The 16,921-nt window shown below is 47.5% G+C and overlaps 1 protein-coding gene across 5 annotated transcripts in view; it reads left to right on the forward strand.

The window, feature by feature from the left end:
* The first annotated feature begins 13,859 nt into the window (after positions 1 to 13,859).
* The window catches only part of DCX (doublecortin), an 81,077-nt gene continuing 78,015 nt past the window's right edge, over positions 13,860 to 16,921 (forward strand). For 2 of the 5 annotated variants that reach the window (XM_014265336.3, XM_014265338.3), the window contains exons 1-2: positions 13,863 to 14,122; positions 15,619 to 16,009. In XM_014265336.3, coding sequence (XP_014120811.1) covers positions 15,646 to 16,009 — 364 coding nt within the window. In that variant the 5' untranslated portion in view covers positions 13,863 to 14,122; positions 15,619 to 15,645. Of the gene's footprint in view, positions 14,123 to 14,635; positions 14,770 to 15,618; positions 16,010 to 16,921 lie in introns of those variants that run through there. The other 3 variants (XM_014265337.3, XM_014265335.3, XM_074551593.1) reach the window with 3 other exon arrangements.

Genomic DNA, 16,921 nt, shown 5'->3' on the forward strand with positions numbered 1-16,921 from the left:
ATGTTGGATAAACAATCTCCATATCACATTCCAAAGCAGCAAAACACAGGAGAAGCAAATGAGATAATATTGTTCTCCTTTTTCTCTGAGGCTTCTCAGCTTCCCACAAGGAGAAATTCTGGCAAAGGGATTTTTCCAGAAAATATGACAGTGCCAGGATGCCTTCACCCCTCCTGAAGACATCATTGTTTAGCACCATCTGAATCTGCTCCAGGCTCCCTGGCTGAGGCACGGAGCAGGCTGCTGCTCACCTAGGTGAGCTAGCACCTCTCCTCCTTGCAGCTGCTGTCCTGTTGATGACTGTCACTTTGGGGCTGGTTATTCTTGGTTTTATCCACCCCATGGTCTATGGGTTTTTCCCAGCTGCTGTGGCAAACAGAAAGGAACCAAAAGCTCTTTTGCCAACTGGTGTGATGCAACCTCTACCAGCTTCTGAGGAGCTTGCTGCTGGTTGTTTGGAATGGTACTGCTCCACTCACATTGTGATCTTTGTTTCAGTGCTCTAGAAATGTGGATTTGGGGCCTTAGGTCTTGTAAGTTGTGATTTTGCTTATGGATCCCATGGTACCCTCTAGAGACTTCCCAGCACCTATTCTACAATAGGGCATTGCTTTTCTTAAAAAGTAATACTTTTCTAAGTATATTTATTAGAAAAGAATACTTTTCTCCTGCTGTGCTGAAACCTGCATGGTCTGGCCACAGCAAAAAAGTTATCCTGGAATGTAGGCACAGTTTGGGGTCACTGGGATGGGGCTGCGGGCACAGTTTGGGGTCACTGGGATGGGGCTGTGCTGCGGGCACAGTTTGGGGTCACTGGGATGGGGCTGCAGGCACAGTTTGGGGTCACTGGGATGGGCTGGCCCAGCCCCATCCCCAGTGGGCACAGCTGTGAGCAGCAGGTGAGCAGCACTGACAGCAATGAGCCATGGAGTGCCTGGGTGTGCTGAGCAATCACCAAAGGGAGCAGAGGGCACACAGGGGCAGGGCATCAACATGAGGGGGCAAAAGATTGGGCTAAAGAACAAGAAGGGCAGATGCTTGCAGCCTTCTGAGGTGGCATGGGGCTGTTCTGTGATTCTCTTGACATATGCTGCAACACTGGAGCCAGTTCTTATTGATGGGAAAGTAAATGGAGACATGTGGAAAGGTCAGTGCATGGCCATGTGTGTGCAGAGAATATAGAAAATGGTGCCACTTTCTGGGATGCCCACACCCAACTGGATAGTTATTATACTGGAGGGAGGAATTTAGGTGGGGAGCAGAAAAGTTGGAAGCATGATGAGTGATTGTTTCATATTAGCAAGTACAATTAGGGTTTGAGCTCTCCTTTCCTTTGGGGCAAAGGGATGTATGAAGATGTTTGGGAAATGCAAGATAGAGAACAAATATTATGCAAAGCAAAGGCTTAGAGAGCCCCTGAAGAACCATAAGATAAAGCTGAGCTCTACCTCCTCTGTAACTTGAAGTTAGTTTGAGAAACCAGAATAAGGAAAAGCCCAAGAGACTGTGTGTGCTCATCCTGGGACTTGTCCAGCTCCTGGCACTGTGGCAGAAGCACAGAAATGCCACCTACCACATCCCACAGCTGTGAGCTGTGCCCACCCTGCCACAGCTCTGCTCCAACACCCCCTGACCCAACATGACCCCTGCTCTGCAACAAATCCAATGTGAGCAGTGACACAGCTGCCATCCACAGCCTTCTAAATCCTGCAGTGGATTAGAAATGTATTTATAGGAGCTGAGATGAATATTAATAAGTAGTTCCTCCCTGAAATCTAAATGTCTCCTAAAATCACCAGCTTTTCAGCCAACATAAATTAGCATAAAACTACTGCTAATCTCTGTCCTGGGTGAGGGGTTGGAAAGCAGCCCTGCAGCACAGCAACTCAGAGTCTAATTAAAAGCACCAGCTCAATCAGTAGTTCAGTGGATGGGACCTCCTGTCTATTAATTAGCAGGATGCTGCTGTAATCTCAGCCCTCACCAGGCAGATCACTCCTATCCCCTTTAATGGCTCCAAGTGGTCACTACAAGTCCTTCTAGATGTGTTTACCACAGCAGCTGCTTTGCCCTGTGGAGGGATAATCAATAGTTTGTCTCTTCTCAAGAAAACTCATGTTGGTGAAAATGTGCCTGGGTTTGGGGTTTGTTCAAGTGCTGGGAAGCCTGAACAGTGTTCTCCATTTCAGATCTAAATTCTCCATTTTGTAGATGTAGAAGCACAGGTTTAAGAATATTCTGGTCTCTAATCTGAGCAGGTATCTCTCATGTAGACTCAGTCACCAGAGAGGCACCTTGGGTGGGCTCTTTCTCAGCACAGAGCTGAGCCATTGACAGGAACATGAGGGAAAAGCATGTGGGCTGTGGCTTGTCAGAATTCCTGCTCTAGCTTCAGCCCTTGGGGTCCTGCTGTGTCCCTGGGCACCCTGGTCCTGTGGCTGAGAATTGCTCCTTCAGAAGGGGCAGCACAGCAAGTCTGCAGAGAACATCAGACCTGCTCCCTGACAGCCTCTGAAAATCCAGGAGGACTTTGCAGAAACATTTTCAGTAGTGCTTTAAGCATCCAAACCCTAATAAGTTGTTAGAGGAAGAGGGAAATATGACCAGCAATTCACTGCATAAAGTAGGAGCTCTTATAGAGCTGGCTGAAATGAATTCCTGGGCATGGGGATGTGAGAACATGGGCTGAGGGCAGATGGATTTGTGCTGCCTGAAATGCCAGAGTGTGTGAGATCAATGCTGTGCCTTGGACAGCACTGCTCAAAGGAAACCACCTGCACCCAGCCTGCAGGGGTGGGAGAGAAAAGGGACTCTGACACTGCTAAATCACAGTGACCATGTGCAGTGGGGTGAACTTCCACGTGCCAGCACTGAGAGGCCAGCCAGAATTCCATGGGATGAGTTAAAGGCTTTTGAAATGGGCAGGAATTCCATGGGATGAGTTAAATGCTATTGAAATGGGTAAGAATTCCATGGGATGAGTTAAATACCCATTACTGAAATGGGTATTTTGGGGAATACCATGAAGGTGTCTCTACTGCAGAGTGGTTGGCTGGAGTCTAAAACACCCAGGGGTTCTCTTCAGCCTCTGAGCTCCTTTAGAGATTTGGCTGCAGTGGCACAGTGTGGGGTCTTTGCTTCTTTTTTGCCAGGTTTGGCATTAAATGCCCAATATGAGATGCTAATTCTTGTTTGGACTCAGATGTTTATTAGTTCTTATCCATGTTACAGTCTCACAGACCCTGAGTTCTACAGCACTTCTCTCTAACAAACCAAAAATGGAGCCCCATCTCTCTCTCTACAAGGCCTTTTAAGGATAAACTGTATAATAATGAAATGACACCTAAATTATTTTACTTTTATGTCGGGGGATAGAATATAAGAAAATAAAGATAGTGTAGAAAGTAACCTTACCCCTAAGGAGTTGCATCTGGGCCAAAGATTAGGAACAGCCTGATTTTACCAGGCCACAGCTGTATCCAATGAGAAGAAGATGCTATAAAAGAGTGGGGTGGTGTTGAGAAGGGAGCTGGAGTCAGTGCTCTGAGGAGCTGCCCATGAGGAACACCAAGAAAGTGTGAAACCTTTGTGATGAGACAACAGTATGGAACCCCTGTGATAAGATGACAACACTTTTAATCCAATAACCAACCACCCATGGCCTGCAATGGGGACTTTTTTTATCCAGTTGCACAAAACCACCCAAACCCATAGAGAAAATGAAGAAGAACCAGCCTCTGATCTGGTTCAAATTATAAACTGGTGTAGCCTAAGGAAGGGCTATTCTGCTTCTGATCCTGGCCTGAGTAACCATTCAAAATTATTTGACAGAAGCTGAACAGGGGGAGAAAGATGTGATTAAAATATTACTATATTCCAAACCCTTAAACTCTAAGTTTTCCACCCTGTGATATCACACACTTCTATTCAAACTCCACACCCACAATCCCAGTTCGGTCATTCCATTTTGGAAGCTTCTCCACAGCCTCAGGTCAGTGCAGTGTTCTCTTGGGGGCCAGTGTGTGACAGCACAGAAAGTCTGACATTCTCAGCACCCAGGGTTCCAGCAGAGCTTGGGGCAGGGAAAGCAGCTGGTCCCCGAGGCTGTGACAGCCCCGTGGCTGTGGCAGCTGCTGGGAGCTCAAACCCTTCTTGGATTGCCATCTGCTGGCACCGCATCTAACTGCTGGGGACAGGGGGACAGTGCAAACCGGGACAGGAGGTGAAGTGTCCCGTGACTCCTCCTGTTCGAGTGTCTTCCTTGGGCTGACCCCATAAGGCTCATTACAGCTGTTTCAATGCAATATTGACTGACCCAAAACTCCATCTAGGGAGGGTTTTTTTCCCCTGAAATAGCCTAATTTATAAACTGGTGTAGCCTAAGGAAGGATTCTTCTGCTTCTGATCCTGTCAGGCAGTCCATACCTGAATAACCATTCAGAATGGTTTGAGAGAAGCTGAACAGAGGGAGGAAGATATGATGAAAAGCTCGTGGGGGAGATGAGATAAGGCCAGGGAGATCACTCAGCAATTACTGTCACGGGCAAAACAGATTCGTCCTGGGGAAATTAATTATTACAAATCAAATCAGAGCAGGGCAGCGAGAAATAAAAGCAAATAATGAAATACCTTCCCCCCAGCCCTTCCTTCTCCCAGGGCTCAGCTCCTCTCCTGCTCTCACGCATCTCACTCCTCTCTGAGTGCTGATGGTGCTGTTCAGTTTTTGGGTTTTTTTTCTATTTTAAATTATATTATCCCAGAGGCGCTGGTGGTGTCGGTGCGTGCTGGTCACCCCGGTGTGCAGGGACAGCACAGCGCTGCCAGCCCGAGCCGTGCCCGGCCCGCTGCTCGGTGTCACCACGCGGTGGCACCGCTGTCGCCTGGCAAGGGGCGGTGGCACCGCGGGTCCCTCCGGCGACCGAGCCTGGCATGGGCATCGGGCCCAGGGCACTGAACTCACCAATATTGGAGCCTCACGAATGTTTTCTGTCCTTTCTTCCACGCTCGCAGGGACACATTTGTTAATAATGTCACTGTCTCTGAGTGGGGTGACTTAAAGGATCACTGAAATGAGTTTTTTTGGGCGTACCACAAAGGTGCGCTGCTGCAGAGTGGCTGATCAGGGTCTAAACACCCGGGTATTCTCTTTAGCTGGGGTGTGTGACATAATTATTTAATAGCGTAATTAATATTAATATTTAATATAAATAATATATACTATAATATATACTATAATTATATTAAATACTATTAATTTATTATCATAGTAGATATTGTTTCTATTAACTATTAAGTTATATTAAATATTGTATTGTATTATATTATATTACATTATATTATATTATATTATATTCAAGTATTAAATTACACATAAAATTTATTCTTAAATTTCATTTAATATAACTTAAATTATATTAAATTATTATTTCATACTTAATAGAAATAATATCTACTATGATAATAATTTAATAGTATTTAATGTAACTTAATAGAAATATATTATATTTAATAATTAATGGAAATATGTATAATATAAATATATTATATTTAATAATAGTTTAATATAAATTATGTAACACATTAATTTAGCTGGGGTATGTGATATAATAATTATAATTACCATATATAGTTATTGTGTTAATAATTATAAAAAATATGATTATTAACACTGCAGGAAGCACAACTAGACCTCCTTGCAGGTCCTCTCTCCATGGAAGAGGTGAGGAAGGAGGCCTGGAATGGATGTCCTGTCCCACAGTGAAAAGTGTGAGGGAAAAGTGCCATCAAGAAGAATATGAAAGCATCTCTGGCTTGACCAGCCTGGAGGTGATTTGGCCTAAAAGTGATACAAGCCTTGCCTTTCATAACTCTCTGCCAGGGTTATGGCCACAGCCTGAGCCCACAAACTGGAGATTTGGGCTGGTCAGCAGAGCTGGGGCTGCAGGGTGAGCACAGTGGAACCAGTCATGGCCATGGCCAGAGCTGTTCATGCTGGGTGGGCCTGCAGTTAAACTGGGTTTAACTGGGCAGAGGGCTCCCTGTGCAGGGCTGTTCATGCTAGGTGGGCTCAGAATTAAACTGGATTTAACTGGGCAGAGGGCTTCCTGTGCAGGGCTGTTCATGCTGGATGGGCTGATGGTCAAACTGGGTTTAACTGGGCAGAGGGCTCCCTGTGCTTGCAGGGCTCAGAAAAGTAAGGAGAAAATGGAAAATATTTGTTGGGTTGCCTAGAGAGTGGAAATCACCTAATCCAACAGGCAGTTTGGGTTTCCAATTAGAAACAGAATCAAACCTGGGCTCAGAGCAGCAGAGCATTCCATGGCTACAGAACCAAACAATGTCCTGTCAGTGCTTGTGGCTCACCCTGGCTCTGCACTGGGGCTGCAGCAGCTGAGCTGCAGTTCTGGGAGTTACAGCAAAGCAGGAGCTGGGCTAAAGCAGTGCCTGTAGCAATTATGTCATAATAAACCATTATCCCATGGTGCAAAGGTGGGATGGGCACGTTATGCTGGGGTTTAGTGTACACACAGCACACAGCACTGCTGCTGCTGCAGGAGAGCCCTTGCCCTTGCAGTTTGGCTGCTCTAATGAAAGAGATGACTGTGGTTACAGCCCACAGGGCCCTGGGTAAAGCCAGGCTGCTGCTGAGACCATTTGCTTGCAGCTAGCCAGGATTGAAAATCATCTTTATCTTTTTTTCCCACTACCACAGCATTTCATCAGTTGATTTTCTGGCTTGAGCCACTTGCCCTGTGCATCCCATGCAGAGACAGTGCTCAAACCCACACTGAGAGAATTTACACACTGCACACTCAGTGGTTCTAGGGCTTGTTTCCCTGGAGTTTGGGGCCACAGGAAACAGCCAGAATTCCCTTGTGATTCCTTGCAAGTAGCTGCTCCTTGGCTGCAGCTCTGTGGTGTCTGATAACTGCTCAGAATAGATTTTTACTGGAAACCTGCTGGTTTTTTGGCGCCTGAGCAGCTGCTGTCCCTGCTCAATGTGAGTGTTTACTGAGCTGATGTTGGGTAACCCCTAGGAGAGCTCATGGAATCAGAAATGTTCTTGACAGCACCCTCAAAGGAGACCAGGAGTTTCTTCTTGGCCTGGCTCTTCATCCAAACTTTGGGATACCAATCCTGATGTTCTGATATGGTTGTCATTCCCCTGTTCATTTATTCTATGGTTCCCAAAGTTTTCCAGGCTGGGAATTTCATAGAATAATCTTTGAGTAGTGTGTGCCCCTCTGGGAGGGTTTCCTGATGAACAGAACCTGCCTAACGTGAAGATAAAATAGCATCAGAACCGTCTCAATGGAGTTTCCGGTGTTGGCTTCCAGTAGTCCAGTAGCTCCCACAATTATCTCCTACTCCCCTGCAGTGCTAGAAAGGACTTTTCCAGCAAGTTGCAGGTGTTCACAGGTAAAAGGTAAAGGTAAAAGGTACTACATTTTTTCCTAAAAACGTGAGTGCTGTGACGGTGTTCACAGGGGTCTGAGGATGAGAGAAGAGATGAGGATTTGACTCCATGTTTCAGAAGGCTTGATTTATCATGATATATGTTACATTAAAACTATACTAAAAGAATAGAAGAAAGGAATTCATCAGAAGGTTGGCTAAGAATAGAATAGGAAGGAATGATAACAAAGGTTTGTGTCTTAGACTCTCTATCCGAGCCAGCTGACTGTGATTGGCCATTAATTAGAGCACAAGCACATGAGACCAATCACAGATGCATCTGTTGCATTCCACAGCAGCAGATAATCATTGTTTACATTTTGTTCCTGAGGCCTCCCAGCTCCTCAGGAGGAAAAATCCTAAGGAAAGGATTTTTCATAAAAGATGTCTGTGACAAGTGCCAAAGTCATTGTCTCACCCTGCTGGATGATGCTTCTCTCCAGTCATCTGTCCAGGGGCATTAATGGTGCTCAGTGCTTTTCTCTTGATGGTCTCACTGTAGACAGGGAGAACTCCTGCCTGCAGCCATCTCTCACCTCAGCACAGCTGTGCTGTGTGTGGAGGGAGCAGGGGAAGAGCTGCACAAGTTCAGCTCCAGTTTCAGTACTTGAAATAAAGCTATTTGGAAGGCAGAGTGTCCCACAGTGTTTCCATACTGTAACCTTTGCTTTAAAGATTAAAACCACACAGGGATCCACCTCTGCAGCTCTGCAGGAGGTGTTTTAGAAATCCCTGGGTGCCTCAGGAGCTGCTTGGGCCAGAGCCTTGCATGTCAGGATGGGTTTGGAATCTGCTTTGTTCCTGTGCTCAGGGGTGCCTTGTAAACAACAGGGCAATGCTGTGTGCCAGAGCCAGGAATTACAGGAGGAGAAAACCAGATTTGGCTCAGTTTGAGGCAAAGTTTGCAGTGCTGGCTCTCCCTGCTGGGGAAAGGGGGCTGAAGATGCTGACCTTGTACTCGGTGTTTAATTGTTCCTCCATCCTGTCAGGCTCGGATTCTGTGTCTCTCTGCAGCTCTGCAGACAGGAGCCCCCAGCTCATTGATGTTTAAACAATGGTCTGTCAGCGTGCTCCTCATTTGCATCAGACTTGGGGCAGATAAGCTTTTCTTTTGATGTAGCTAAATGAGTTTTCTCATTGCTGTATCTACCTCTAAATGCCAGTACAGATGCAAAGCACCGATTTTCAATAGTTTATTGTAGGTACATGATATGTGTGCCTGAGGAACAATAGCAAAATAGCTGGGGAATATTTGCTGCCATGAAAAAAAAATCACCATTCAATAGTGCTGTCTGTATTTTTAGGACAAAACAGATTGAAACCATCTCCTGAAAAGAGTAAAACAAACACAAAATCTTTTTTTACCTGCTTTCCTACCTCTTCATTCCTACTCTACTGCCCTACTCCTGGAACACTGATACAGCAAATCCTGCAGCCTCTGCTGGGCTTGGTCTGGGATGACATTTACTGAGTGGAAATCTCATGGAAAACAACTTCTGAAATGGTCTCTTGTTGGGATTTCTATGCTTTTAAGATGATCTACTCGGGTCCCTTTTACAAATGCTTCCCCAGTGTCACCTGATTTCACTGTCACTGCCTTCAGAGTGACAGAAAGGATCTGTGTTTGAGAGGAAACATCTTGCACTTCCAGCTTGAATGTGACATGATCCCCCGTGATGGCTTTGATGGGATTTTCCTTTCCATCACTTAGAATTCCATCAGGAAAGTCCTTCAAGCCAGTGTTGTGCTCAGCAGGCATTTTGAGAGAGGCTGGCAATCAGGTATTCAGTTCCAATTACTGTACAAAATGAAATTATCAAGAAATTATTAAATTCTTGGTCACAAGTCTCCTAACTACTATGCTGCAGCCCATGGACAACCTTGGAAAAAGGAGAATTTGGATGTTTTGCTGTTCCATTTGTCATGACCTGGGGCTTACAGACCCTGTATCATCCATAACTTGGTCAGCACAAATGCTCTGACAAGCTCAGAGGGGTTCTGCATGTCCCTGGGTACAGGCAGGGCTGAGGCAGGCACAGCCATGGATTTCTGCAAGATTTGTACTTGGATTTTAAGGGAAAATGCTGCTACTGAGCTGCCACCAGAACCTGGCTCCAGGAACTCACTGGTTCTGGCAGAGTTCACCCAAAATACACAGGGTGTGCTGGGGTGGGGTGCTTCCCTTCCTGCTGTCAGGGAATTTGTTTTCAGCTGGGAAAGATTCATTAATTGTGGTGGTTTATTGTAGAAGGGAGGGGATTGAGCCAGAAGAGATCTAGTGCAGAAGGTATTTTCCTTTTGGATGGCTGCTGTGGGGTTTAATGCTTTGTTGTATCTGGATGTGTTTGGAATATCTTGCGTTCATTGAGCTGCACATTTTCCAGATACTCAGCACAGAAAATTGCCTTTCCACTTTCAGCCTGCCTCCTAAAGGTCCCTCAGAGGATGCAAAGGCCCCTGGCTCCCAGATTTCACCAATACCTGAAGCTAAAGTCACCTGATGAGATTGAGGGCATCTGCCAGGGGTGTGATGGTGTTCACAGGGGTCTTATGTTGAAGGAAGAGACAGAGATCTGACTCCATGTTTCAGAAGGCTTGATTTATAATTTTATTATATATATTACATTTAAACTATACTAAAAGAATAGAAGAAAAGATTTCATCTCAGAAGGCTAGCTAAGCTAAGAATAGAAAGGAAAGAATGATAACAAAGGCTTGTGTCTCGGACTTTCTGTCTGAGCCAGCTGACTGTGACTGGCCATTAATTGGAAACATCCAACATGGGCCAATCACAGATGCACCTGTTGCATTCCACAGCAGCAGATAATCATTGTTTACATTTTGTTCCTGAGGCCTCTCAGCTTCTCAGGAGGAAAAAATCCTAAGGAAAGGATTTTCATGAAAAGATGTCTGCAACACCAGGGGTGTGGGGCTGCCATGCCCCCTGTAATTAGTTTAAAATGCTTTTCCTCAGCACAGCCTGTGGGGTGTGGAGGAGTGGCAGCTCCCACCCAGGGGACACTGCTGCTGTGAGCACTGCTGAACACTCCCACACCAAGGTGACCTCAGAGCCCAGCTGCTTCTTCCACCCTCTCCTCCTTCTCACACTGCAAACTCTGTCCCTGCTCTTCCTGGAGGTTGCAGTGGTTGAAGGGTTCAGTCCTTCGACCTCAATTTCTGAGCAGCCCCTGCAGATGTTTCCAAGGCTTGCAGAGGGGCAGCTGCTCTGGAGGTGACCCTCCATCCACCCTCCCCTCCCCAGTGCCTGGGCTGACTTTGGCTCTCCAGCTTTGGTATTAAAAAGCCTTTCAGATGTGTGTGTGGTCCCTATAAAAATAAATCTCCAAAGGAAACAAATGTTATGTGGTGAAAGTCTGCCAAGTCCCCATTGCTTGTTAGCTTGTAGTATTCTGTAGGAGGAACTTTATATCCTGATATAGGATAACTCTCTGATGAGCTCTCAGCTCTTTTGAAGATTCAGATTTGAAGGATGTTGCTCTATAGGGTTAAGATTGAGACACTGACTTGATGGGATTTCAGCTGTGAGTGCCTTGGCACCCTTGTCAGACCCCTGAAATAACAATTTGTCATTTCAGAGAATTTTGGTGTTTAAGTTACATCAAGCAGAGCTTGGACAGCAGTGATCAGGGATGACAATTTCCCAACTGTCCAGAACCACAGAGGTTAAAGTAAGAAATGTAACTAAACATTCCAAATAGACTGACATGGAGATGGTGATCTAAGACTTCCTTCAAACCCAGAGATTATTTGATTTTTATGTATTTCTGTGGTACAGTCAGACCTTGGCTGCTTATCACCCTACCTTATCTCCTGTTCAGACAATGTGCTGTGCCATCAGAGGCAATTTTTATACAAGTCAGGAAGTTGCATAGCAAAGCAACACAGACACAGAGTATTTGAGACTGCAGCTCCTAGTGATGCTAAAACCTGGATTTTCTAGGTGTATGTGAAGAAGCTGGCACACAGCATCACACAACCCCTGTCACCTGCAGTCTGTCCCTTTCCAAAGTGTCACAGTTGCTCAGCAATGTCAACAAACATGTATTTATACGGATTTAGTGACACAGGCAAAAGTCTAAATATTACCTTCCTGGAGGAAAGATGATTCACCTGATTTGAAGTAGATAATTTAATGGGAAGAGCTAAATTTATCTTTCCTTTGCAGCTGGATGAAATTATTGATGGGAAGTGGAATTTTCTTTCCAATTCTCAATCACGCTGCCTAAAATTGTTTAGAGTGTGATGTCTCAGAGGGTGAGTCTCTTCTGATGTAAATATGTTTTGACTGTCATTAACTCCTTAAGGCCAGGGAAGAAGCTCTGAAGAAGAAACGAAGTCAGGAGCAGGCCCTTGCTTTCCTCAAGGAACTGCTGCTGATTTCTGGGCTGATGTCTGTGGTCTGAGGTGATTCTGTTCTCACTTGGAGAGAAGCAAATATGGTGTGATTTCACTGGGGACATGTGAAATCAGTCTGGCTCCAGGGCTCTTCACCTCTGATGGTGCTCTGGCTTGTGAGATCCTCCTGGTCTTGTGGAGGGATTAAAGGAGGTGTTCTGGAACACTAGGGGCTGTTCAGGAGGAACTCGAGGTTTTGTTCAAGATGAACGTTACCATGATTTGCTGTAGAAACCTTATCCTTTGCTCAGGGACAAATCCCAGTTCTCTTGTTGGAGTAATTAGTTTAAAATGCTTTTCAAAGGAAATGCCTGTGCTTCAAAAAGCTCCTGTCCCTGTCCTGAGCAGAGGTGTCCATGCAGACACACTCATCTCACAGCAGGTATGGGCTGGGGTGCAGAAAGAAGAGCCATCTGTCAATGGTGCGTGGCACCCTTTTCTCCCCTCAGAACTTCCCTCACAAGTCAAATTTGGGGAATTGGCACATTATGGTACAATTCCACCTGGGTCTGCATCATCCTGCCTGGTTACTTTGGTGTTGTACCTGGATCCTGAGCCATCATCACAAAAATCTTCCTCTTCTCTGTCAAAGCTGTGTGTGCCACTGAAGGCTGAATGAAGACTCTCCTCTATTCTTGCTGCTGCTGTACTTGGCACATGCTGAATGATTTATATTTTTGGCAACTTTTTAAAGCACAGGAAGATTTATATTTACAGCAGTATTGTGTTAAAGGAAAGAATTGTTAATTCTGGACAGATTAAGTTCATGGTGATGAGCAGCCAGGAATTATCTAATTCAGAAAATAGGACCAAATGGGAAGGACAAGGTTTGAAGTCCCACATACCCCTTATTGAAATGTACCCTGGAGAGGACAGACCCTGTTCTTCCTCTCAAGGGCTGATTCCTGGGGGAGGAGAGCAGCTCTGTCTCCTCTGCAGTGATCTGACCACGCACACAAGGGAGCAGCCAAAAGCCCCAGCAGAGGATGTGTGGGAGCCTTTGAATAAAAGGCTGATTTCAGGGAATAAGAAACTTTTTACAAATGTCATGTGTGAAAGTTGCTGGCAGACAGAGAGGAGCTCTCAGTGGGTTTGTGTCAGTGTTGCCTGGACTATCATGCACAGGGCAGACAAAGCTGGAATAAATACCAACTCCTTCTGTGTAAATGTGATACTGCTGTGATGTGCCAAAATGACAACATCTGATGTTTTCACTCGAAACAGACGCAGTGTTGTTAGGAAAGGTTTCCTTCTACAGATGGGAAAACTCTCCCATTTCCAAATCCCATTCTTTTCTAATGTAAAGATGAGGCCAGCACCAGTGGGGTTAGGAGCAGGGTTAGTGGTGCTGCAGCACAGGAATCTCCACCCAGAAAGCAGGTGAAAGATTTTGCTGTCAAAGTGAAAGAGCTCAGTGCAATTTTTTAACAGCTGGCTCCTCCTGTAATGGAATCAGAAAATAAACTTCTCTTACAGTGGGATATGAGCCACGCTGGATCTGCTGGGTTTGGCTTGTGCTGGATGACTCCATCCCGAAGCCCCTGGGGATTTGAATGAACTGGGATTCAGCACTCTGGCTTTGGCTTGTGTCCAATGTTAACAGAGGAAAAGTATTCAGGGGCACCTCATGCAGAACCACCAAGTGAATTCTCCCTTTCTGCTTGCCAGTGTAAACCACAGATGCTGTGTAAAACCAGCACAGGAGCAGGACTTTGCCCAGTTCCACTGGTCAGAGATTTTCTCATTTGCCTTCCTAATGCACACGAGTCTTGTGCCAGCACTGTGCCACACTGTGGGATTGTGACTGTGACCCCCCTTGTACTGCTAATCCTGTAGGATTGGGGCAATTATCCTGGCTTTTTTTCCTTTTTTCTTTTTTTTTTTTCCTTTTTTTTTCTGCTGAGCCAGATGATTTCTTGGTACAACTGGATTCAAGGGGAAATTTGCATCCTTCCAAACACCACCCCCAAGCGTGCCCCTCTAAACCTTTTGTTCACCGATTTGCTGACCTCTCTAGAGGTGGAATCAGCACCTCGTTTTCCCCTCAAGCACAGCCTGTGAGCAGCCAGCTGATGGTGAGAGTGAGAATCACTGAGGCAAAGTTACCGTGAGGGGATGGAACAAGGCACTAGGACCTAGGAGGCGTCTCATCCACCCTGGCAGGAATTTCTTGCTTGGAGCTCAGACAACAAAGGCAGAGTGAGCCTGGTTTTCTTTCTCTGAGCATCTCCACCCTGCACGCTGAAAACCGGTGAGTAGAGCTTTCCTGAGTGACTTGCATGCAGAAAAGTAACAGAAAGGAGGAATCTTTTCTTGCTGCTTTACAGCATCTGCAGCTCATTTTAAAATCAAAACCCCGGCATCCTCTGATTCATTCCCGAAGTTGCTCGGCTGTTTCATTGTTCAGTGCATGACACCAGGCTGAACCTACCCCGGCTGGCATCGTGGGGGGAACGTTCCCAACTCGGGGTTTCTGTGTGCAATGCCTGCATTGTCATCTGCCTCCCTGCAGCCTGGGGACAATGATTTTTTCTCGCATGGGTCACGCTGACATTGTGAAATACAGGGAAGGAGCTTCATTCCGGCGAGTGTAAAGGGCGGGGATGAGATAGCAACAGCTTTTCCTGGGTTTGTACCTGGCTGCCGAGCGCTGTAAATCCCCTTTCAGCCCTGTGTTAACGTGAGAAATGCATACAAGAGGTGCATGTGCCTGGTGCCGCTGGGGAGAGGAAGGGTCTCGATTGCAGCGTTGTTGGGAGGGGGGTTCCTTCTCCTTTTGTGCTGGGGTTTGGTGCAGGGGAAAGGTTGTTCTCGAGCATAAACTAGAGACAGTGCAGAATTCCTGCTCGCTGGGTGTCAGCTCCAGCCTGGGCTTTGCAGTGCTCAGAACAATGAAAGGTGAGGAGCAGGGTTGGCGTGTCCCTGGGGTACGGGCACTTCCAGCTATTAAATCACTTAGGGCTGCGAGCGGGGGGTGGAAATAGCCCCTTTATTTTCTCCTCCTCATTAAACGGGAGCGAAAATGCAATTCAGAGGAGGCTCGGGCTGAAAAGAGCTTACCGAAGCTGCGTTTCAATGACAGATTTTTTCTTTGCAGTCATTTCTTCTTGGAGATGTAGGCTGGTCCTGGGAATTGATTGATGGGCTAGGAGGGGGCTGCGGATAGGGGGAAGGGTGGGCTGGATCTCATTGCTAACCCTTATTGAACAGGCTGTCACAAAGAAACTGCTTATTCCCCTGCGACCATTCTTTCATAAATGCCAGTTTATTCTAATGTTAAACATTCAGATGCTCTGGGTCCTTCCGTGATTCGACAGATTGAAGGGCTGACTTACTGGGATCTCCTTGTTTTCTGTTGCCAAAGGAAACCTCACAGGGCTCAGAGGTTTAATTCATTGCCAACTGGTGTTCGGATGAGTTTTTTGGGGCTGAGTTGTGATTGCCATGTATCCCTTTGGCCCCAAGTCCCAATTTGTTGCACTTTGAAAACTCCCAGGTGCAGGAGGAGCAGGCAGCTCTCTGGAAGCGTGCTCCCTGCCCCCAGTAGTTGGATCCCTTTCAGAATGCGAGGACCCCTCCTACTCTCAGTCCCCAGAATCGATACAAATCTGGGTCAGGGGAGGGGGCGCTTCCCAAATGCATCTGTCCTGCTCCAGGCACAGCCTTAGCGTGGTTTTGCTCTCCGGATCGCGGCTCTAACCCGTCCCTTTGCCCTCCTTCTCTCCCCATCTCCTTCCTACCCTTCAGCTTCAGATCTTTAGGGCTCACCAAACTATGGAACTTGATTTTGGACACTTTGACGAACGAGACAAGGCGTCCAGAAACATGCGAGGCACACGGATGAACGGCTTGCCCAGCCCCACTCACAGCGCTCACTGTAGCTTCTACAGAACCCGGACCTTACAGGCGCTCAGTAACGAGAAGAAAGCCAAGAAGGTTCGTTTCTATCGCAACGGGGACCGCTACTTCAAGGGGATTGTATACGCCGTGTCCTCCGACCGCTTCCGAAGTTTTGATGCCCTCCTGGCGGACCTGACCCGCTCCCTGTCCGACAACATCAACCTGCCCCAGGGCGTGCGCTACATTTACACCATAGATGGCTCCAGGAAGATCGGCAGCATGGACGAGCTGGAGGAAGGTAACGAGCATCCATCAGCATCCCTTGGTGCAGTGAGGAGGAGGAGGGAGGGATGGGGAGGGGGCTGCAGCACTCGGGGCTGCCCGCAAGGTCACCTTGCTCCGGCTCTGGGGGTGCTGAGCCCCGCTGTGCCCGCCCGGGGCTGGGGCCACCCCCGCAGGGTCCCCAGAGCCTGCAGGTGTGCGGGTGGAGGGGCGTGTCCGGCTCACAGCCGTGTCTGTGAGTCCTGGCCGTGTCCGTGTGTCCAGTTCCTGGCCGTGTCCGTGTGTCCAGTTCCTGGCCGTGTCTGTGTGTCCGGCTCCCAGCTGTCTGTGTGTCCGGCTCGTGGCCGGAGGGGCGTGTCTGGCTGCTGGCCGTGTCCGTGTGTCTGGCTCGCGGCTGGAGGGGTGTGTCCAGTTCGTGGCCGTGTCCATGTGTCCGGCTGCTGGCCGTGTCTGTGTGTCTGGCTGCTGGCCGTGTCCATGTATCTGGCCTCTGGCCGTGTCCGGCTCCTAGCTGTGTCCATGTGCCTGACCCATGGCCGTATCTGTGTCTGGCTCCTAGCTGTGTCTGTGTGTCCTGACCGTGTCCGTGTGTCCGGCTCACAGCCGTGTCCATGTGTCTGGCTCCTGGCCGTGTCCGTGTGTCCGTGTCTGTGCCTCGGGGGCTGCCTCAGGGTGTCCCCACGTCTGTCCGGGCTGGGGTGAGCCCGGCTGGGTTTCCCAATGGGGTGGGTGGGGATGAATGGAAAGGGAAGAGGGGCTGAGGTGTTCCTGAGTGTGGGATGGGCTGGGAAGGGTTTGTGTGCTCCGTGTAGGGTTTTGGGGGTATATCACACACGGTGTGAGTGTGCACAGGGGCGTGGGAAGGGTTTGTGCTCTCTGTATAGGATTTTTGGGTATGGCACACACGATGTGTGTGCTCAGGGGTGTG

Source organism: Zonotrichia albicollis, chromosome 14 (genome assembly GCF_047830755.1).
Source record: "Zonotrichia albicollis isolate bZonAlb1 chromosome 14, bZonAlb1.hap1, whole genome shotgun sequence".
Taxonomy (NCBI): domain Eukaryota; kingdom Metazoa; phylum Chordata; class Aves; order Passeriformes; family Passerellidae; genus Zonotrichia; species Zonotrichia albicollis.